The 16,017-nt window shown below is 47.9% G+C and overlaps 1 protein-coding gene across 1 annotated transcript in view; it reads right to left on the bottom strand.

The window, feature by feature from the left end:
* The window catches only part of SLC14A2 (solute carrier family 14 member 2), a 471,903-nt gene that overhangs the window by 57,234 nt on the left and 398,652 nt on the right, over positions 1 to 16,017 (bottom strand). The window contains exons 3-4 of the mRNA XM_054460802.2: positions 1,368 to 1,551; positions 294 to 474 (exon numbers count right to left, since the gene is read on the bottom strand). Coding sequence (XP_054316777.2) covers positions 294 to 474; positions 1,368 to 1,517 — 331 coding nt within the window. The 5' untranslated portion in view covers positions 1,518 to 1,551. The remainder of the gene's footprint in view (positions 1 to 293; positions 475 to 1,367; positions 1,552 to 16,017) is intronic.

The raw sequence follows: 16,017 nt of genomic DNA, 5'->3' as shown, positions 1-16,017 counted from the left end.
TATATCTATTTCACATAGGAATGAGCAATTTGCAAAGAACTAAGATCAATGCATTTAATTCTGAAACCATGAGAATTCCAGGCCAGTAGGGTGTATCATATCCCCTTGGAGTCAGCTTAGGGGTAAAGTCCCCCCAGCTGTGGACTCCAGCCCTGGGTGAGGTCCAGTCCTGGGCAGATCCACCCGGGGTGAGGGTGAATGAGTGAGGGAGTAGCTTTGGACCAAACCGGAGAGAGGGTTGTCTCTCTGGCCCTGGCCTGGTCTGGCTGCCTCTCCCCAGGGTATTTTCCTACCTTTCAGCCAGATCCTGTACTCCTTCATGTCGCCCGTGAGGTAGCCCACTGCTTTGAAGAAGCTGATGCACCTTTGGCCTGCTGAGTCCCGATGGGCCACCCCGTTGTCTTTCCTTTCACTCCTTTCATTGAGCTTTTCAATCTTTACAATGTGACTGTCTTCATTGGAAGACCGGAGATCCTTTTAGGAGAAACCAACCAGACATCAAATGATACAGCTTTCTGAGAGCAGGGACATTTGGGGATAGAGAAGGGTGGCAGGTTTTTTGATAAAAATAAAGGATTATGAGACAAAGGGTGAAACACATGCCCATTGTCTGTGGCTGCGTAGAGTGCCCCGTACAAGCCTGCGTGGAGTGCCCCATACAAGCCTGCTCTTCCCAGGACCATGCACCTTCTTCATAGCAGGATTTCTTCACCTTTGTGCCATGGATCTCTTTTGGCAGTTTAATGAAGCCCATGAGCTTCTTTTCAGAATAATATTTGTAAATGCAAAGATCAGATAAATAGGACAGCAAACCAAGCCAATTATACTGAAATGCAGTTATAATCATACTAAAAATTAAGATATACGTGTATGCACAGCAGATCCAATACCTTCTGTAATTTCAAAGTAGTGATGAGTAAATATATGGGACCTCCTCATCACAAGTCAGGACAGCTCTGGAAGGCCATCCCAGCAGTCTTGAGTCCCTCTCTACTGCAGCAGTGGCCAGCCAGTCTACCTCTGTGCTACCACCGAGGATGCTAATGGTCTGTGTTTCAACAAAAGCCTTCCCTTTGGAGACAGTAGGGTAGTTCAAGGGAGCAGGTTTAAGGGGAAAGATTTTGGAGACTGATTGGAAAACTGGTGAGTGAGTGCCTGTATTCTGTACTTGTCCTTAAAATCATGTCTCACAAAGAGCCACATTATCTAACGCCAGGTAGGACCCACCATGGGTGTCACCATGTACTGACAGTGGCACTTCCTCAGTGTGCTAAGTTCACTGGGAAGGTGGGAAAGCGGCATCTTTTGCCCCCCCCTTTTCCCATCCCCTCCCTCCCAGGAAACATCTTAGGAGGGATACTCCTTACCTTTTCTTCAGGCATTTCCAGGAGGGGCAGAGCTGGGTGAGTATCTGGGGATGTCGAGGGCCAGCTCGGGCTGGTAAACTCTGCCTCGTAGAGTTTGTATCTGCTGGAAAGTGGCTCTGGCAGGAGAGGACTGCTGTGGGGGTCAGACATTCCTTCGGGGCACAGCCACTCTTCTATCGATGGGCTAGACAGAAGGAAAGGGAAAGAGCTAGTGAGTCAGGACGGGGCCCAGAGGGACTTGGCTGAGGCTGGACTCAGACCTCAGGTCTGTCCTGGGGGTTGGACAGTGACACACGTGGGATCTACAGCTTGTGCTGTAGAGTTGAGGCCATTTCTCTACCTCATTACCTTTCAAAATCCTCTCATTCTTCTGAGTCCAGAAGAATGTCCATTTGGTTGATGAAGATATCCCTGACCACTGAGTCAGAATGGAAGTCTCTCTTTTTCTCTCGATCACTGTTTTTGCTCTGCCTTTCATATTGCCTGCTGTGCCATCCTATTGTGGTAATTAGTGGTACATGCATTTTCCCCTTGATACGTACACACAGATCCAGTACTGATTGGAGGTGGGGGGTGTCTAAGAGAAGCTCTTTCTGAATTTCCATGAAGGCTACATTGCTTACAATTGATCTCCAGTCTTCCGTCTCTTCCCTCTACCATTTCCAGCCCCTTCCCTCTTTCCCTTCCCTGGGAACAGTAGGAAGCACTGGTCTATTCTTCTGCAAGTTGTGTGCATCCCAGCTGAAGGAGCTTCCCTTCCACATGGGGCTCCTGTCCCTGTACCACCAGGGTCAGGGCTTATGCTATGACTTGCTTTTGGAACATCCTTTGCCTGAGGTCCTCAGTTTCCTGGTTTTGTCTGGCTTCCCCTTGGTAGTGCTGTACTCTCTCCTTCCCATCCAGCCATTTGTGCCTTTCTTCTCTAGCCTCCTCCAGCTCAGTTATATCTTTTTATTTATTTATTTGAGAGGTGGTTTTAGACCTGCATGCAGTCTCCTCTCAGTATGACCTAGAGCTTTCCCCATTGCTCCGTGCTCCATGCTGCGTCCCTTCAGTGTAGGACAGTCTCTCTTAGGACAGGGATCACAGATCCCTAACATGAGTACTACCATTCCATATACTCATCATTCCAGACACCGCTCAAGGATTGCAGGGTTCCCTTCAAAAGGGGATAAAGTCCCCTTTCTAATTTTGCATTAGTTCCATTTCGCTAGGCTATTACCTCTCCTGCTCCTAATGAGAGGAATTCTTACTCTCCACAATTTCTTCTGAGCACCACTCACCTTGCTTGGGCAGAAACCCTTCTTTTTTGAGGCTCATCCCAAATGGCATACCATCCTCTCCAAATGCCCACTGCTGCGTTACTGACTCTCTGGTCACTCTGTCATTCAGTGAAGACTTGAACTGCTCCTACTAATCATCTTCATCCCCCTCCAGTAACTTTAAGCAGCTTCAATGTCCAGGCAGATAACTCATCATCCTATTCTCTGGCTTCTCAGATCCTTGTCCTTCTCATCTCCAGTGGACTTTTTCATCTCCCCTTTTCAGCAACCGATTTCCACAGTCCCAGCATGGGCTTAATATCACACACACTGGAAATATCAAAAGTCAGATCTCTCCTCTGGCCACTTCCTCTTGTACCTTTGGCTCACCTGCTCAGGTGACCCCCCTGACAGCCCTTCAGCTCCCACAACCACTGTCTTCCCTTCCCTCCTTGACCAACTTAACTTCATGGCCCCTTATGTTACTTCCTCCAACTCTCTTGCTCCTGTCTCCCTCCCTCATGCTTGTATGGTGAAATTCCAGCCAGGATAAACCCAAATGCCTAACTTTTCCATGCTTTCACCAAACAACTGAACATGGCTAGAGAACAAGGGTAATAACCGAGTAGATTGCTTTCACTGTAAGTTGGATTGCCGTCCTCAGGTGAACACTGGGTGCTTCCCTCTTCTCTCTTTAGTCCAGCTCAGTCTGTTTTCTGCTACAGCTGCCTTTGCTGTGGTCTCTAAGGCCTCCATGGCAAGTCTGCTTTCAGTCCCCATCCCACCAGGCTGCTCAGTGGTGTTCTGAGAGTTGATCACCCTCTTTGACACACTCTTTGGCCTTTATACCTGATCCCCTCTCTGGTTGCTCCTTCACACTCTCTTTTGGCGGCTCTTCTTCGTGTAACAGGAGCATTTTGCAGACCCCTGTTCCGGGCTCTCTTCTCAGCCCTGGTGCTCCTACCCAGGTGACGTCGGCCCTCAGCATGGCTTCATATTCCATCTCCATGCCGATGACCCTCAAATCTCACATTTCCAGCCCAGTTTTGAGCACTGGATTAATAGATTTAGTTGTCTACTTTACACTCACATATAGATGTTCCAAGTACCTTAATTTGCCAAAACAACTCATAATGTTGCCTTCCCAAATCCTATCCTCCCTCACAGGTGACCACCCAAGGAAAAGTCGTCTTCCCCTTCCAAGCCGTTCCTTCAGAAAACTCAGGAGTCACACTTAATGCTCCCTTCTCCTTACTCTCTAAATTCAACAATTCTGTCTCTAAAAAATATGCCTTCACGTTCATGGTCACCAGTTAGCCACCGTCACCTCTTACCACATCTTCAATGACTTTCATTTGGATATCCCTACTTTTTCCCAGGTTTCTCCTCCAAGCCATGCCCCTCAGGGAAGAGTTGCCATATTAATCTCATGTTGGATCCCTGCTTAAAGCCCATCAATGGTTTCAGATGGAAAACCACCTCTTTGACAGGGTGTGCAAGGTCTGAGCTGCCACTGTGCTTTAGTGAGTCCCTTGCTTTCTGGCTCCGTGACTCCGGGCCCCATGCTGGCCTCCTTTTAGTGCTTGTAAGGTGTTGAACACTTTCCACCTCAGGGCCTCTGCAAGTGCTGGTTCATTGTCATGAAGACCTTTGCTTCACTCTTCCTGGTCAACCCCTATACTTTTTCCAGGCTTTGTCTCAATGAGCACTTGCTAAATAAACCCTCGCAGATCCACCCACCATGTTCTCCTGTGACATACTCTCATGGGACCAGGTATTTTTCCTTATAGCAGATTTGTATATTTATTTGTATGGTTTCTATCTCCCCACCAGAACTTAGGTTTCATGAGGACGGTGGCCTCCTCTGTTCTGTCTATTGCTTCATCCCCTGCTCCTAGCACAGTGCGTGGCATGTAGTAAGGGTTCAGTAAATAAATATGGAAGGAAGAGAGGGAGGGGGGAGGAAGAGATTGTGAGCAAGGCTACAGGTGACTGCTAGATAGGAAATACTTCTCTGCATAACTTTACAAATCCCTGTGGATCTCAGGGATCTCCAGTGGTTTCAGAACAGCGTGGGGCCACCCACCAGCCATGCATTTTCTGCAGGCAGAACCCCCTGTCATGTCTAGCACCGTTCTCATTCCCAGGAGGAGCTCATTAGACCACTGTGAATTTTTGTGTAGGTCTGCAAATGTCATTCAGATCTAACTAACCCTGATGCTGCCATCACTCCGGAATGGAGGCCTTTCCTTGTATTCTGACCCTGTAGGTAGGGTTTCAGTGAGGGGTGAGCACACTGCCATAGAGGGGGCATGCTGGAAAGGTTTAGGAGACAGTGAAATCCGACAAGCTGCAGAACCTGTTCCTCTCCAATGCGCTCTCTCCCTCTGGTGGCCAAGAGGTGATACAGCATCCCTGGCCCTTGGTAAAAATTTCCCTCCAAGCCAACCATATGAAAAGTAAGCAGGGGCAATCAGATATCTAGACACAGAATCTGCATGACACTATACAACTGGATGAACTAGAAATGTTCCGGAAAGGCCTTGTGTTAAATTCAGTGGCTATGAAATCTATTAAAAGTCTAGCTGAAAAGTGGTAATGATAAAGGTTTTTCCTAAACATATTTCATGGAATCTAAGATGTTATCAGCTGTAAGATTGATCACTATTTTATGTATCATAAAGAAAGAAGAAAATGCTTCCATTCATAATTGCAAGATGCATCCTGATTTTAGAAATGTTAAAATATGAAAATAATATACATCATATAATCAAGGAAATATAGTGTTCTTTTAAGTGGTGGGGCTGAAGTATACAGGTAGGAGTTGAGAATGGGTATACTCAGAAATTATTTCCTAACCATAAGAATTTAAAGATTTTTATATTTCTTTTGATGAAAAAAATGTGTCTACTTTATAATCACTTTAAGAACAGGGGCCATTACCTTGTTAATTTCTGCATTTATACCACCCAGCAGAAAGCCTTACACCTAAAAATCCCTTTATTATTATTGTTGCACAAGGGAAGTTCTTTCTAGGGTACTCTCCAAAAAGGTACTCTACCTTTGAGTCCCTTCTGTATGCAGACAATATTTCCATTTACAGATAAATCATGTCCTTGAAAAGCAAAATAGGAATTGTTTCTCATATGTATGTTGCTTTCCGCATTTTCCAGAGCAAGCTCACCTCACTGTGACATTTGCAGGACCCAGAAAATGAACAGTTTGCTGCAGAGTCAAGGTTAGACCCAGTTACCCACTGTGCTCTCCATTACTCTGACTGCCTGGCTGGGCCATGCACAGCCGAGTGGCTGGCCCTTGAGCGCCTGGGTCCAGGGCCTCAGCCCAGTGTTGTGTTTCTCAAGCCTACGTATCCTCTGCAGGAACAGGGCCTTGCACCTTCCCTAGGGAATACAGTGTTCCTTTGCCACGGGAATGTTTATCCTGTTACAACGGGGAATTTTGGCTTTGGGGTGGAGGCGAGACATGCAGCACCAATGGCCCTGTGGAGAGCAGGTCTCCGCATCCGGAAGGAGCACAGGCTATAAGGTGGGGCTGCTCCTGCCTCCCTGCTCTGCCACTTGGGGCTGCGTGGGCCTCCATGTCTCCAAAGGGCAACGTAGGCTTTTCAGGACAGTGAAATTGCTGACTTGGTTCCTGGCACATAGTAGGCGCTTAGTGATCTTACTTTCTCCTCTTCTCGTGCTCCCAAATTGAAGGGAGAGAGGGTGGGAGCAGCCAGATGAAGTACAAGCTGGCTGGTCTGAAACGGAACAGCTTTCAAAAGTTTCCATAAGGCGTCGCCACTTGTTAGAACTGGATGTGAAATCCCTGCCCGAGCCACGTCCCGGCTGAGGGCCTCAGTCCGTTCCCAGCTCAGCTCAGCGCCAGTCCATTAAACCTGCTTCCAAGAACACATAATGATCTGCTTGGCGCTCTCAGACTCTCCTTGGCTGCCCACACCTCCTCTTCTCCTTCAGAAATATGGACAGAGAGGGCTGTTTGGATCAGTCCCACGTCTCTCCAAAAACCAGGCCTCAAATATCTGGCAAGGGGCTCCCAAAACAGACCGGCTCCTTCCTCCATCCTCTTTGTAAGAACCCTTCTTATTGAATATCTACCGTATGCCTGTGGGCTACCCTGGAGGGATCAGAGCTGGAAGGCCCAGGCCTTGCCAGCAAAGGGCTCACATTCGAGTGGCCAGGAGGAGCAGTGAGCAGACACTGTGTCCTGAGCAGGAGGCACAAGGGCAGAGGGCAAGAGGGTGGTGCAGAGAATACAGAGCGGCTGCCCTGCCCTCCCAGCCCTGGGGAGACTGGGCTCAGCTTCCATGTCAGGACTTGGCTAAGCAGGTGAGAAAGAGGAGCACACTCCAGAGAAATGCCTGAGAAAATACATGGTTTGGGCAAGCAAGTCCCAGCATGGACTCTGCTGCAGCATGGGAGAGATGTCAGCAGGCAATCAAAGACAAAACTAGGGTGTGAGAACCAGACTGTGAGGAGTCCTTAGTGTCTAGGTTTGGATCCAAATTCTTCCAATGGTTAGAAAAAGTGTGGCTCCTGCTCTATTGTACTAATTTTGAAATTCTTCTCCTGATTATTTTCTCCTAAAGATCATCCGTCTCCAGTAGAATTGCAGAAACGCCCATGCCCAGTGAAGAGGGGCTGTGCCTATTTCGTATGCTCCTGCTGCCCTGGGATGTAAGGGGCCCATGCTCAAAGGGGTTTCTTGAGTTGTTGGTGTGAATTAGTGCAGAGTCAAAGCTCTCTCCCTATCCCTGTTCTCTTGGGTTTAAGTATACCAGTCCCCTGGTCATCTAGGGATGAATCTCAAATGGCCCCATTTACTTCTTCTTCTTCTTTTTTTTTTTTTGAGACAGAGTTTCGCTCTTGTCACCCAGCCTGTAGTGCAATGGTGCAATCTCGGCTCACTACAACCTCCTCCTCCCAGGTTCAAGCAATTCTCCTGTCTCGGCCTCCCAAGTAGCTGGGATTACCGGCGCCTGCCACCACGCCTGGCTAATTTTTGTATTTTTTGTAAAGACAGGGTTTCACCATGTTGGCCAGGCTGGTCTTGAACTCCTGACCTCAGGTAATCCACTGGCCTGGGCCTCCCAAAGTGCTGGGATTACAGGCGTGAGCCATTGTGCCTGGCCTTACTTCATCTTCTAACCAATTCAGTTATTGAGGCCACAGCAGCTCTGGAGAAGTAAAAGTGATTAGCAGGTTCTCCAGAATATTAGTTGGATTGATATATTTTGCCTAAGACCTTGCAATTGATGCAAGGAGAGTTTCCATAAATTTCTACAACCTTAGAACCAAGAGGGATGTCCTCTCTCAAATGATGAAGGAATCCATTCTCTAACACCTCTGGATACCTAGCTTCTCTTGGCTGGGGTCCCTTTCCCATGAGGCAGGTTGGTCTTGTTGAGAATGGCCCTGCTTACTAGAAACCCTTGTTATCTGTGGAGCTGACATCAAGTCCCTGGGACTTTTTCTCTTTGCTGTTTCCAGTTCTGTCCATTATACCTGCACAGGATATAGGGACTTCTTTTCCCATCTAAGAGCACTTCAGAGGTTGATCCTAAGCCTTCATTTTTCTAGGGCAGTCTGCTTGATTGTCCTTCACTCTGGCTCGCCAAACACAGCCCCCAGACTCTCTGCCATCTTGCCACCAGGATCTCAGTGGCAGCATCATTCTGAAAGGACCTTGCTGAGTGAGTCAGGTTGGGTCCCTGGGAGCACAGGCTTTACTCATCCCTGAGTTGGTAGACTCTGAAGGTGAAAAATCAGGTGTTTGGGGCTAGGTGGATGTTTGGTCAGGCTGCCAGAATGGGGACAGATGAGGCCCCTGGACTGGTGGATCACACATCAGGGAGATCAGGGAGGGGAGGAATCCAGGAGACACCTGGGCACTAAGAAGACAAGTCAGGTAAACAGTCCAGTAGCTGGGCTGAGAGGTGCCTTGCTCAGGGCTGGGTTGTATAAGAGTCTGGCTGAGTGCCGGCTTTTATTAGGGGTGGCTCAGAGTTTTCTTGGCAGCTCCAACTTAGTAAGTCTGATCTGGTCTGAGAGGAGACTGACTCACTGGGGCCAGCGGGTCAGGCTGGGTGGGGCAGGAGTCTGAGGCAGCACCACCTCCTCTGGGTCCTCTGAGGACTGGCTGGGGTTAGAGATGGCTGGTGGCCGGCGGGCCAGGGGCCTTATCTTTCTGGTTTCTGCTGCAGGGCCAGAGCTGGGGTTCTGCAGCTGAGAATCTAACCAGAGCCCGGCAGGGGAATTCTGGCCTCCAGCAGAAAAGCTCTGAGGAGCCTGCAGTGGCTGTGAGATGAGGTAGGGGAGAGAGCAGACCACTTGACCTCTTTTGATGCTCCTCGTTAGCTTGTGTTTGGAAGAATCTTAAAGGAGATCGCCACACCCTTCTTATGTGACACTTTTTTCTTTTTTTTAGACGAAGTCTCCACTGTTGCCCAGGCTAGAGTGCAGTGGTGCAGTCTCGGCTCCCTGCAACCTCTACCTCCCATGTTCAAGCAATTCTCCTGCCTCAGCCTCCTAAGTAGCTGGGACTACAGGCGCACACCACCATGCCCAGCTAATTTTTTGTATTTTAGTAGAGATGGGGTTTCACCATGTTGCCCAGACTGGTGTCAAACTCCTGAGCTCAGGCAATCCACCCACCTTGGCCTTCCAAGGTGCTAGGATTACGGGTGTGAGCCACTGCACCCGGCCCTTATGTGACACTTCTAAAGTGGGGTGACCCTTCAATGTTCCACATATTGAGCCCTCTCATCCCATGAATAAATGGCAATTTATTTATTTATTGCCTCTTGGATTCCATCAATTGCAATTATTCAGCCATCAAGTTCTCCTTCAGAGCCCTCAGTCTGGATCAGCCCATTATCTCCCTTTGAGCCAGGCCCTCCCCAATGCAGGTCACCTACTAGCTGATTTCCCTCACTTCAGTCTCCCCAGTTTTTCTCCACCTTGCCACTGGTGATGGGTAAATTATCTTAAAACATGACTTGGTCGTGCCACTGCTCAAAAACCTTCTGAGGTGCCTCATGTCTGAGTCCTTCGCTCCTGGAACTGGGCATGAAACTCTGAGCCAGGGTAGTCAATGCCCAGGGCACTGAGAAGCACAGTTTTCTGGAATGCTGATTGGGCTTGATATGAACTAATATAGAATAATAGTTGTGTATTTAAGCAAACATGGTTTATAAAAGAGTCAAATGCAACTCTTTATATTATTAAAATAAAATATAAAGGGAAGAAATGTAGAGTCTGCAGGTGGCTGCTTCAAGCTGTGCCCCCCTACTACCTAGGGGTAATGTGTCAATTCTCCCCATCAGTTGAGGCTACTTAGGGGGAGAAGTTAAGAAGCTCTGAAGATAGCAACTGTTCTCAATCTCCCTCGGTTCTACCCAGGGGTGCTCCACCTGTGCCCAAGACAATTTTCAGCTTCTCTGCAGCATGTGCCACTGTTCTGGGCAGGCGGCCTCCTCAGGTCCCACAGCAACCTCCAATTCAGTTCCACATGCATGAATATTGATCGCCTTTACTCACACACATCCTGCTCGCACACCCACCCCTAACATGGCCATGGTGCCTTCCTGGCCTCTTATGAGCACGGTGACCTCTGCTCTGGCTTGTGTGGTGGACTATTTCACAATGCAGAAGTCCCTCTCTCTCCCTCTGTCTCTCTCTCTCTCTCACACACATACACACATGCACACATGCACACACACTTATATACACGAGCTGCCCCAAGGTGGCTCTAGGTAGTTGATTGTAGTGTTATTAGATAGTGGTGGCACAGTGAAGACAGCATACCTGGATTCAAATCCTGGCTCCCCCACTGCAATAGTCCATTCTCGTACTGCTATAAAGAACTACCTGAGACTGGGTGATTTATTAGAAAAAAAAAAAAAGAAATTTAATTGACTCACACTTCCACATTGCTGGGGAGGCCTCAAGAAACTTACAGTCATGGCGGAAGGCGAAGGGGAAGCAAACTTGGACCTTCTCAAATGGCGGCAGTAGAGAGAGATGGTGTGGAGCAGGAACTTGCCAAACACTTATAAAACCATCAGATCTTGTGAGAACTCACTCACTATCACGAGAACAGCATGGGGGAAACCGCTCCCATGATCCAGTCACCTTGCCCTGGGTCCTGCCCTCAACATGTGGGGATTAGTGGGATTACAATTTGAGATGATATTCAGGTGCGGACACAGAGCCAAACCATATCATTCTGCCCCTGGCCCCTCCCAGATATTATGTTCTTTATACATTTCAAAACAAAATTGTGCCTTAGCAACAGTCCCCCAAAGTCTTAACTTATTCCAGCATTAACTTGAAAGTCAAAGTCCAAAGTTTCATCCGAGGCAAGGTAAGTCCCTTTCACCTATGAGCCAGTAAAATCAAAAGCAAATGGCCGGGTGCGGCGGCCCACGCCTGTAATCCCAGCACTTTGAGAGGCCAAGTCGGGTGGATCACTTGACGTCAGAAGTTCGAGACCAGCCTGGCCAATGTGGTGAAACCCTGTCTCTACTAAAAATACAAAAATTAGCAGGGTGTGGTGGCACACACTTGTAGTCCCAGCTACTGGGAGGCTGAGACAGAAGAATCTCTTGAACCTGGGAGGTGGAGGTTGCAGTGAGCCAAGATAGTGCCAAGGTACTCCAGCCTGGGTGACAGAGCAAACTCTGTCTCAAAAAAAAAAAAAAAAAGTTACTTCCAAGATACAATGGGGGTGCAGGAGGCATTGGATAAATGTTCCCATTTCAAATGGGAGAAATTGGCCAAAACAAAGGGCTACAGGCCCCACGCAAGTCCAAAATCCAGTGGTGCAGTCATTAAATCTTAAATCTCAGAAATAATCTCCTTTGACTCCATGTCTCACATCCAGGTCATGCTGATGCAAGAGGTGGGCTCCCACAGACTCAGGCAGCTCTGCTTCTGTGGCTTTGCAGGGTACAGCTCCCCTCCTGCTGCTTTTGCAGGCTGGTGTTGAGTGTCTGTGGCTCTTCCAGGTGCAGGGTGCAAGCTGTCAGTGGATTTACCATTCTGGGGTCTGGAGTACGGTGGTCCTCTTCTCACAGCTCCACTAGGCAGTGCTCCAGTGGGGACTCTGTGTGGGGGCTCCAACCTCACATTTCCCTTCTGCACTGCCCTAGCAGAGGTTCTCTATGAGGTCTCTACCCCTGCAGCAAACTTTTGCCTGGACATCGTGGCATTTCATACATCCTCCGAAATCTAAGTGGAGGTTCCCAAACTTCAGTTCTTGACTTCTGTGCACTTGCAGGCTCAACACCACATGGAAGCCACCATGGGTTGGGGCTTGCACCCTCTGAAGCAATGGCCTGAACTGTACACAGGCCCCTTTTAGCCATGGCTGGGATGCAGAGTACCAAGTCCCGAGGCTGCACAGGGCAGCAGCGGGGCCCTGGGCCAGCCCATTTTTTTCCTCCTAGGCCTCTGGGCCCAGGATGGTAGGGGCTGCTGCAAAGGTCTCTGACATGTCCTGGAGTAATCTTCCCCATTATCTTGGTGATTAATATTTGGCTTCTGGTTAGACAAATTTCTGCAGCCAGCTTGAATTTCTCCCCAGAAAATGAGTTTTTCTTTCCATCACATTGTCAGGCTGCAAATTTTCCCAACTTTTATGCTCTACTTCTCTTTTAAACATAAGTTCCAATTTCAAACAATCTCTCTGTGAATGCATAAAATTGAATCCTTTTAAGAGCACCAAGGTCACATCTTGAATGCTTTGCTGCTTAGAAATTTCTTCTGCCAGATATCCTAAATCATCTCTCTCAAGTTCAAAGTTCCACAGATCTCTAGGGAGGTGGCAAAATGCCACCAGGCTCTTTGCTAAAGTATAGCAAGAGTGACCTTCACTCCAGTTCCCAACAAGTTCCTCATCTCCATTTGAGACCACCTCTGCCTGGACTTCATTGTCCATATCACTATCAGCATTTTGGTCAAAATCATTCAACAAGTCTTTAGGAAGTTCCAAACTTTCCCACATCTTTCTATCTTCTTCTGAGCTCTCCAAACTCTTCCAATCTCTGCCTGTTACCCGGTTCCCAACTTGCTTCCACATTTTCAAGTATCTTTATAGCAGTGTCCCACTATCTTGGCACCAATTTACTGTATTAATCTGTTTTCATACTGTTATAAAACACTGCCGGCTGGGCGCGGTGGCTTATGCCTGTAATCCCAGCACTTTGGGAGGCTGAGGCGGGTGGATCACGAGGTCAGGAGATCAAGACCACAGTGAAACCCCATCTCTACTAAAAATACAAAAAATTAGCCGGGTGTGGTGGCGGGCGCCTGTAGTGCCAGCTACTTGGGAGGCTGAGGCAGGAGAATGGTGTGGACCTGGGAGGCGGAGCTTGGAGTGAGCCGAGATTGCGCTACTGCACTCCAGCCTGGACGACAGAGTAAGACTCCCTCTCAAAAAACAAAAACAAAAACAAAAACAAAAAAAAACAAAAAAAAAAACAACAAAAAAAAACCTGCCGAAGACTGGGTAATTTATAAAGGAAAGAGGTTTAATTGACTCACATTTCCACAATGCCGGAGAGACCTGAGGAAACTTACAGTCATGGCAGAAGGAGAAGGGGAAGCAAACTTGGACCTTGTCACATAGCAGTAGGAGAGAGAGAGTGTGTGAGAAGGAGGAACTTGCCAAACACTTATAAAACTATCAGACCTTGTGAAAACTCACTCACTGTCATGAGAACAGCATAGGGAAACTGCCCCCATGATCCAGTCACCTCCCACTGGGTCTGACTTTGACACATGGGGAATATGAGGATTAAAATTCCAAATGATGTTTGGGTGGGGACACAGAGCCAAACCATACCACCCACCTACTTAGCTGTGCATCCTTGGGGAAGCCCCACAACCTCTCTGTGTCTTGGTTTTCTCATCCCATCTGTGAGGTGAGGACAATAATAGTGCCTACCTCATAAGATTGTTTCAGAAGAAATAATGCATGCAAGTTGCTTAGTGCAGTGCCTAGCACATATTAAGTAGCTAATAAACCCTAGCGATTTTAATTGTTCATGCTTGTGCTGTGAGTGATGTATTCATGTGGGTGTGGCTGAGCATCTTCAGGGCCATTGTCCAAGAACCCCAATCAAAAGTGGATTCAGGCAGTAGAGAGATGGGTAAGGAGTTTAAATGCTATTCTGCATGGTCTAAGAAGTTAAACTTGCCATGTTGGAATGTCATGGGCACATAATATTCTGACCAGCTGACTTGCTTATCTTGTCAGCCCACAGAGTCTGAGCCATCCTTGTTCTTTCCCACTGAGCTCTGGGCAGTTCTCTCTGTTGACCTTGGGCTGGAAGATCTCTGAGTAAACACCTTTAAATGGAGGCTGGGAGCAGCAGCAACTGCTGGAGAGCTCTTCATCTTTCCTTTTCCAGGACTCAGCTATCTGTCATTGCTGTTTATGTGTATGTCTCATCTCTAGGAGACAGATGGGAGCCCCTTATGGGCAATTTCCTTGTTTTCTTGAAGTATAGCATCTTGCACACAATAGGTGTTCAGTAAATATTTGATGAATGAGTGAAGTATTCACTGAAGATTGCAGACTATGAACTTTACAAATTCCGTACTGTTTGAAGTCACCACGCACATGGTATTTTATATGATACAAAGCACTTTCCTTCCTCAAACTGAATTTATTTCCTCAATCTCATGATGGGGGGTAAGATATAGATGGTGCTCTTCTTCTTGTTTTGCAGGGTCAGAGATGTGAGGGTACCTGCCACACGGGCCACACAGTGAGTTGACACAGGAGCTAAGACTGTCTCGGCCTCCTTTGCTCAACAGCATTCCCAACCTTCTTGTGTTGGGCCCTGGACTCTTCCCTAAGGTTCTCTCCCTCATCCAGTGACTGTGGGCATGTGAGTCCTTGATTCTTCTCCCTAGAGCTGGGCCTTATGTAGCTTAAGCTTTTTGTCTTTGTATTCAATGTGTACAAACACACATCTCCTTTCAGGTGCTGTGCCATGGTGTGAAGCTGGGTCTTCCTGTGTGCAAGCTGGGCTGGTATGTAGACCTTCTCCTTCCTTTTGGTGAAGATGCACTTCTCCTGCACTTGACCTCTGTAAGGGCTCAGTGTGGCATGTCCTTTAGGCCCTTGAGCTACCTTCTTCCTTTTCAACAGAACCTTGATCCCCTTTTCCTGCACAGATGTTTATTTTCTAAGGACAACATGGCTTTGGAATCAAGAGGAAGGGCTGTCCCTGGGAGGGGGTAGAAATCGGGACAGATACCATCAGGTGCTATCCTAAGAGCTTCTTATTCAGGTACAGCTCAGAGTCAGATGACTATTAAAGGTATTCCTGGTGGGGAAAAGGATAACTTGCAGTCAGAATGGGGGTGTTTGGAATTGGAGGAGGCTGGTGTTTGGTGAGGGTAGGGAAAATGCTTAATGGGCTGGTGTTGAATCTCAGGTCTTCTTGAGCATCAGCTGATGGGCCCTAGTTCTCCTAGTGCGGCACCTGGGTGTGCCGATCCTCTGTGCCTTACGTGGTGTTTCTCATCATGGCAAAATGTGTTTTAGGGTCATTGCAGGCAGTAAACCTACAGTCCTTGAAAACTGGCTTTCAGCACACATTTTGTGTACAAGAAGACCCTAAGTCATGCTTTTATCCTGACTTGGTAGAAGACTGACAGGTAGTAGGTGGTGATGCTGCCACCTCATTGGTGATCTATAGGTGTTGGGGAAGACCAGGGTTAGAGCAAAACAAACCTCTAGGTGAAAGAAGACCATCAGTGGATGTGTGTGGCCACACTAGGCCAGTCTGGAATTCCATGGGGTGATGGAATTACAGAGTTTTGCAAAGCCTACCAATCCCAACATATGCCTCCTGCTGGTCTATTGACAAGAGCTGAAACCTACCACGAGACAGGGGTTCCTTTTAGTTCAGTTACAGCCTTGTTTCTAGAATGCCTTCCCCTTCCCTTTCAGCTGGATGTGAACACTGCTTCCTTGAAGCCCTGAGAGCTGAGATCCTCCATCTTGACAGTGCACAGTCATCTTTTTCTAGGGAGCTTTAAAAAATGCTGATGACCGGGTCCCTTCCCCAGAGATTCTGACTTAATTGGTGTAACCCGGGCACTGGACTTTTTAAAAGCTCCCTAGGTAATGGTAATGTTCAGCCAGGATTGAGAACCCCTGACCTAGATCTTTGTGTCTATGCTCTTTCTGCCCACATTTTGTGCCCTTGCTACTCCAGGTGAGTGAGGGTTCAGCATCAGCTTCACCTGGGAGCTTGTTAGAAATGCAGGCTCTCAGCCCCACCCCCATAACAGAATCTGTATTTTGAATAACACCTTAGGTGATTCCTGTTCTCATTCAGGTCCTCACAC

This window comes from Pongo pygmaeus, chromosome 17 (genome assembly GCF_028885625.2).
Source record: "Pongo pygmaeus isolate AG05252 chromosome 17, NHGRI_mPonPyg2-v2.0_pri, whole genome shotgun sequence".
Taxonomy (NCBI): domain Eukaryota; kingdom Metazoa; phylum Chordata; class Mammalia; order Primates; family Hominidae; genus Pongo; species Pongo pygmaeus.
Note: the sequence above shows the minus strand (reverse complement) of the source record. Positions and strands in the feature narration are given on the sequence as shown.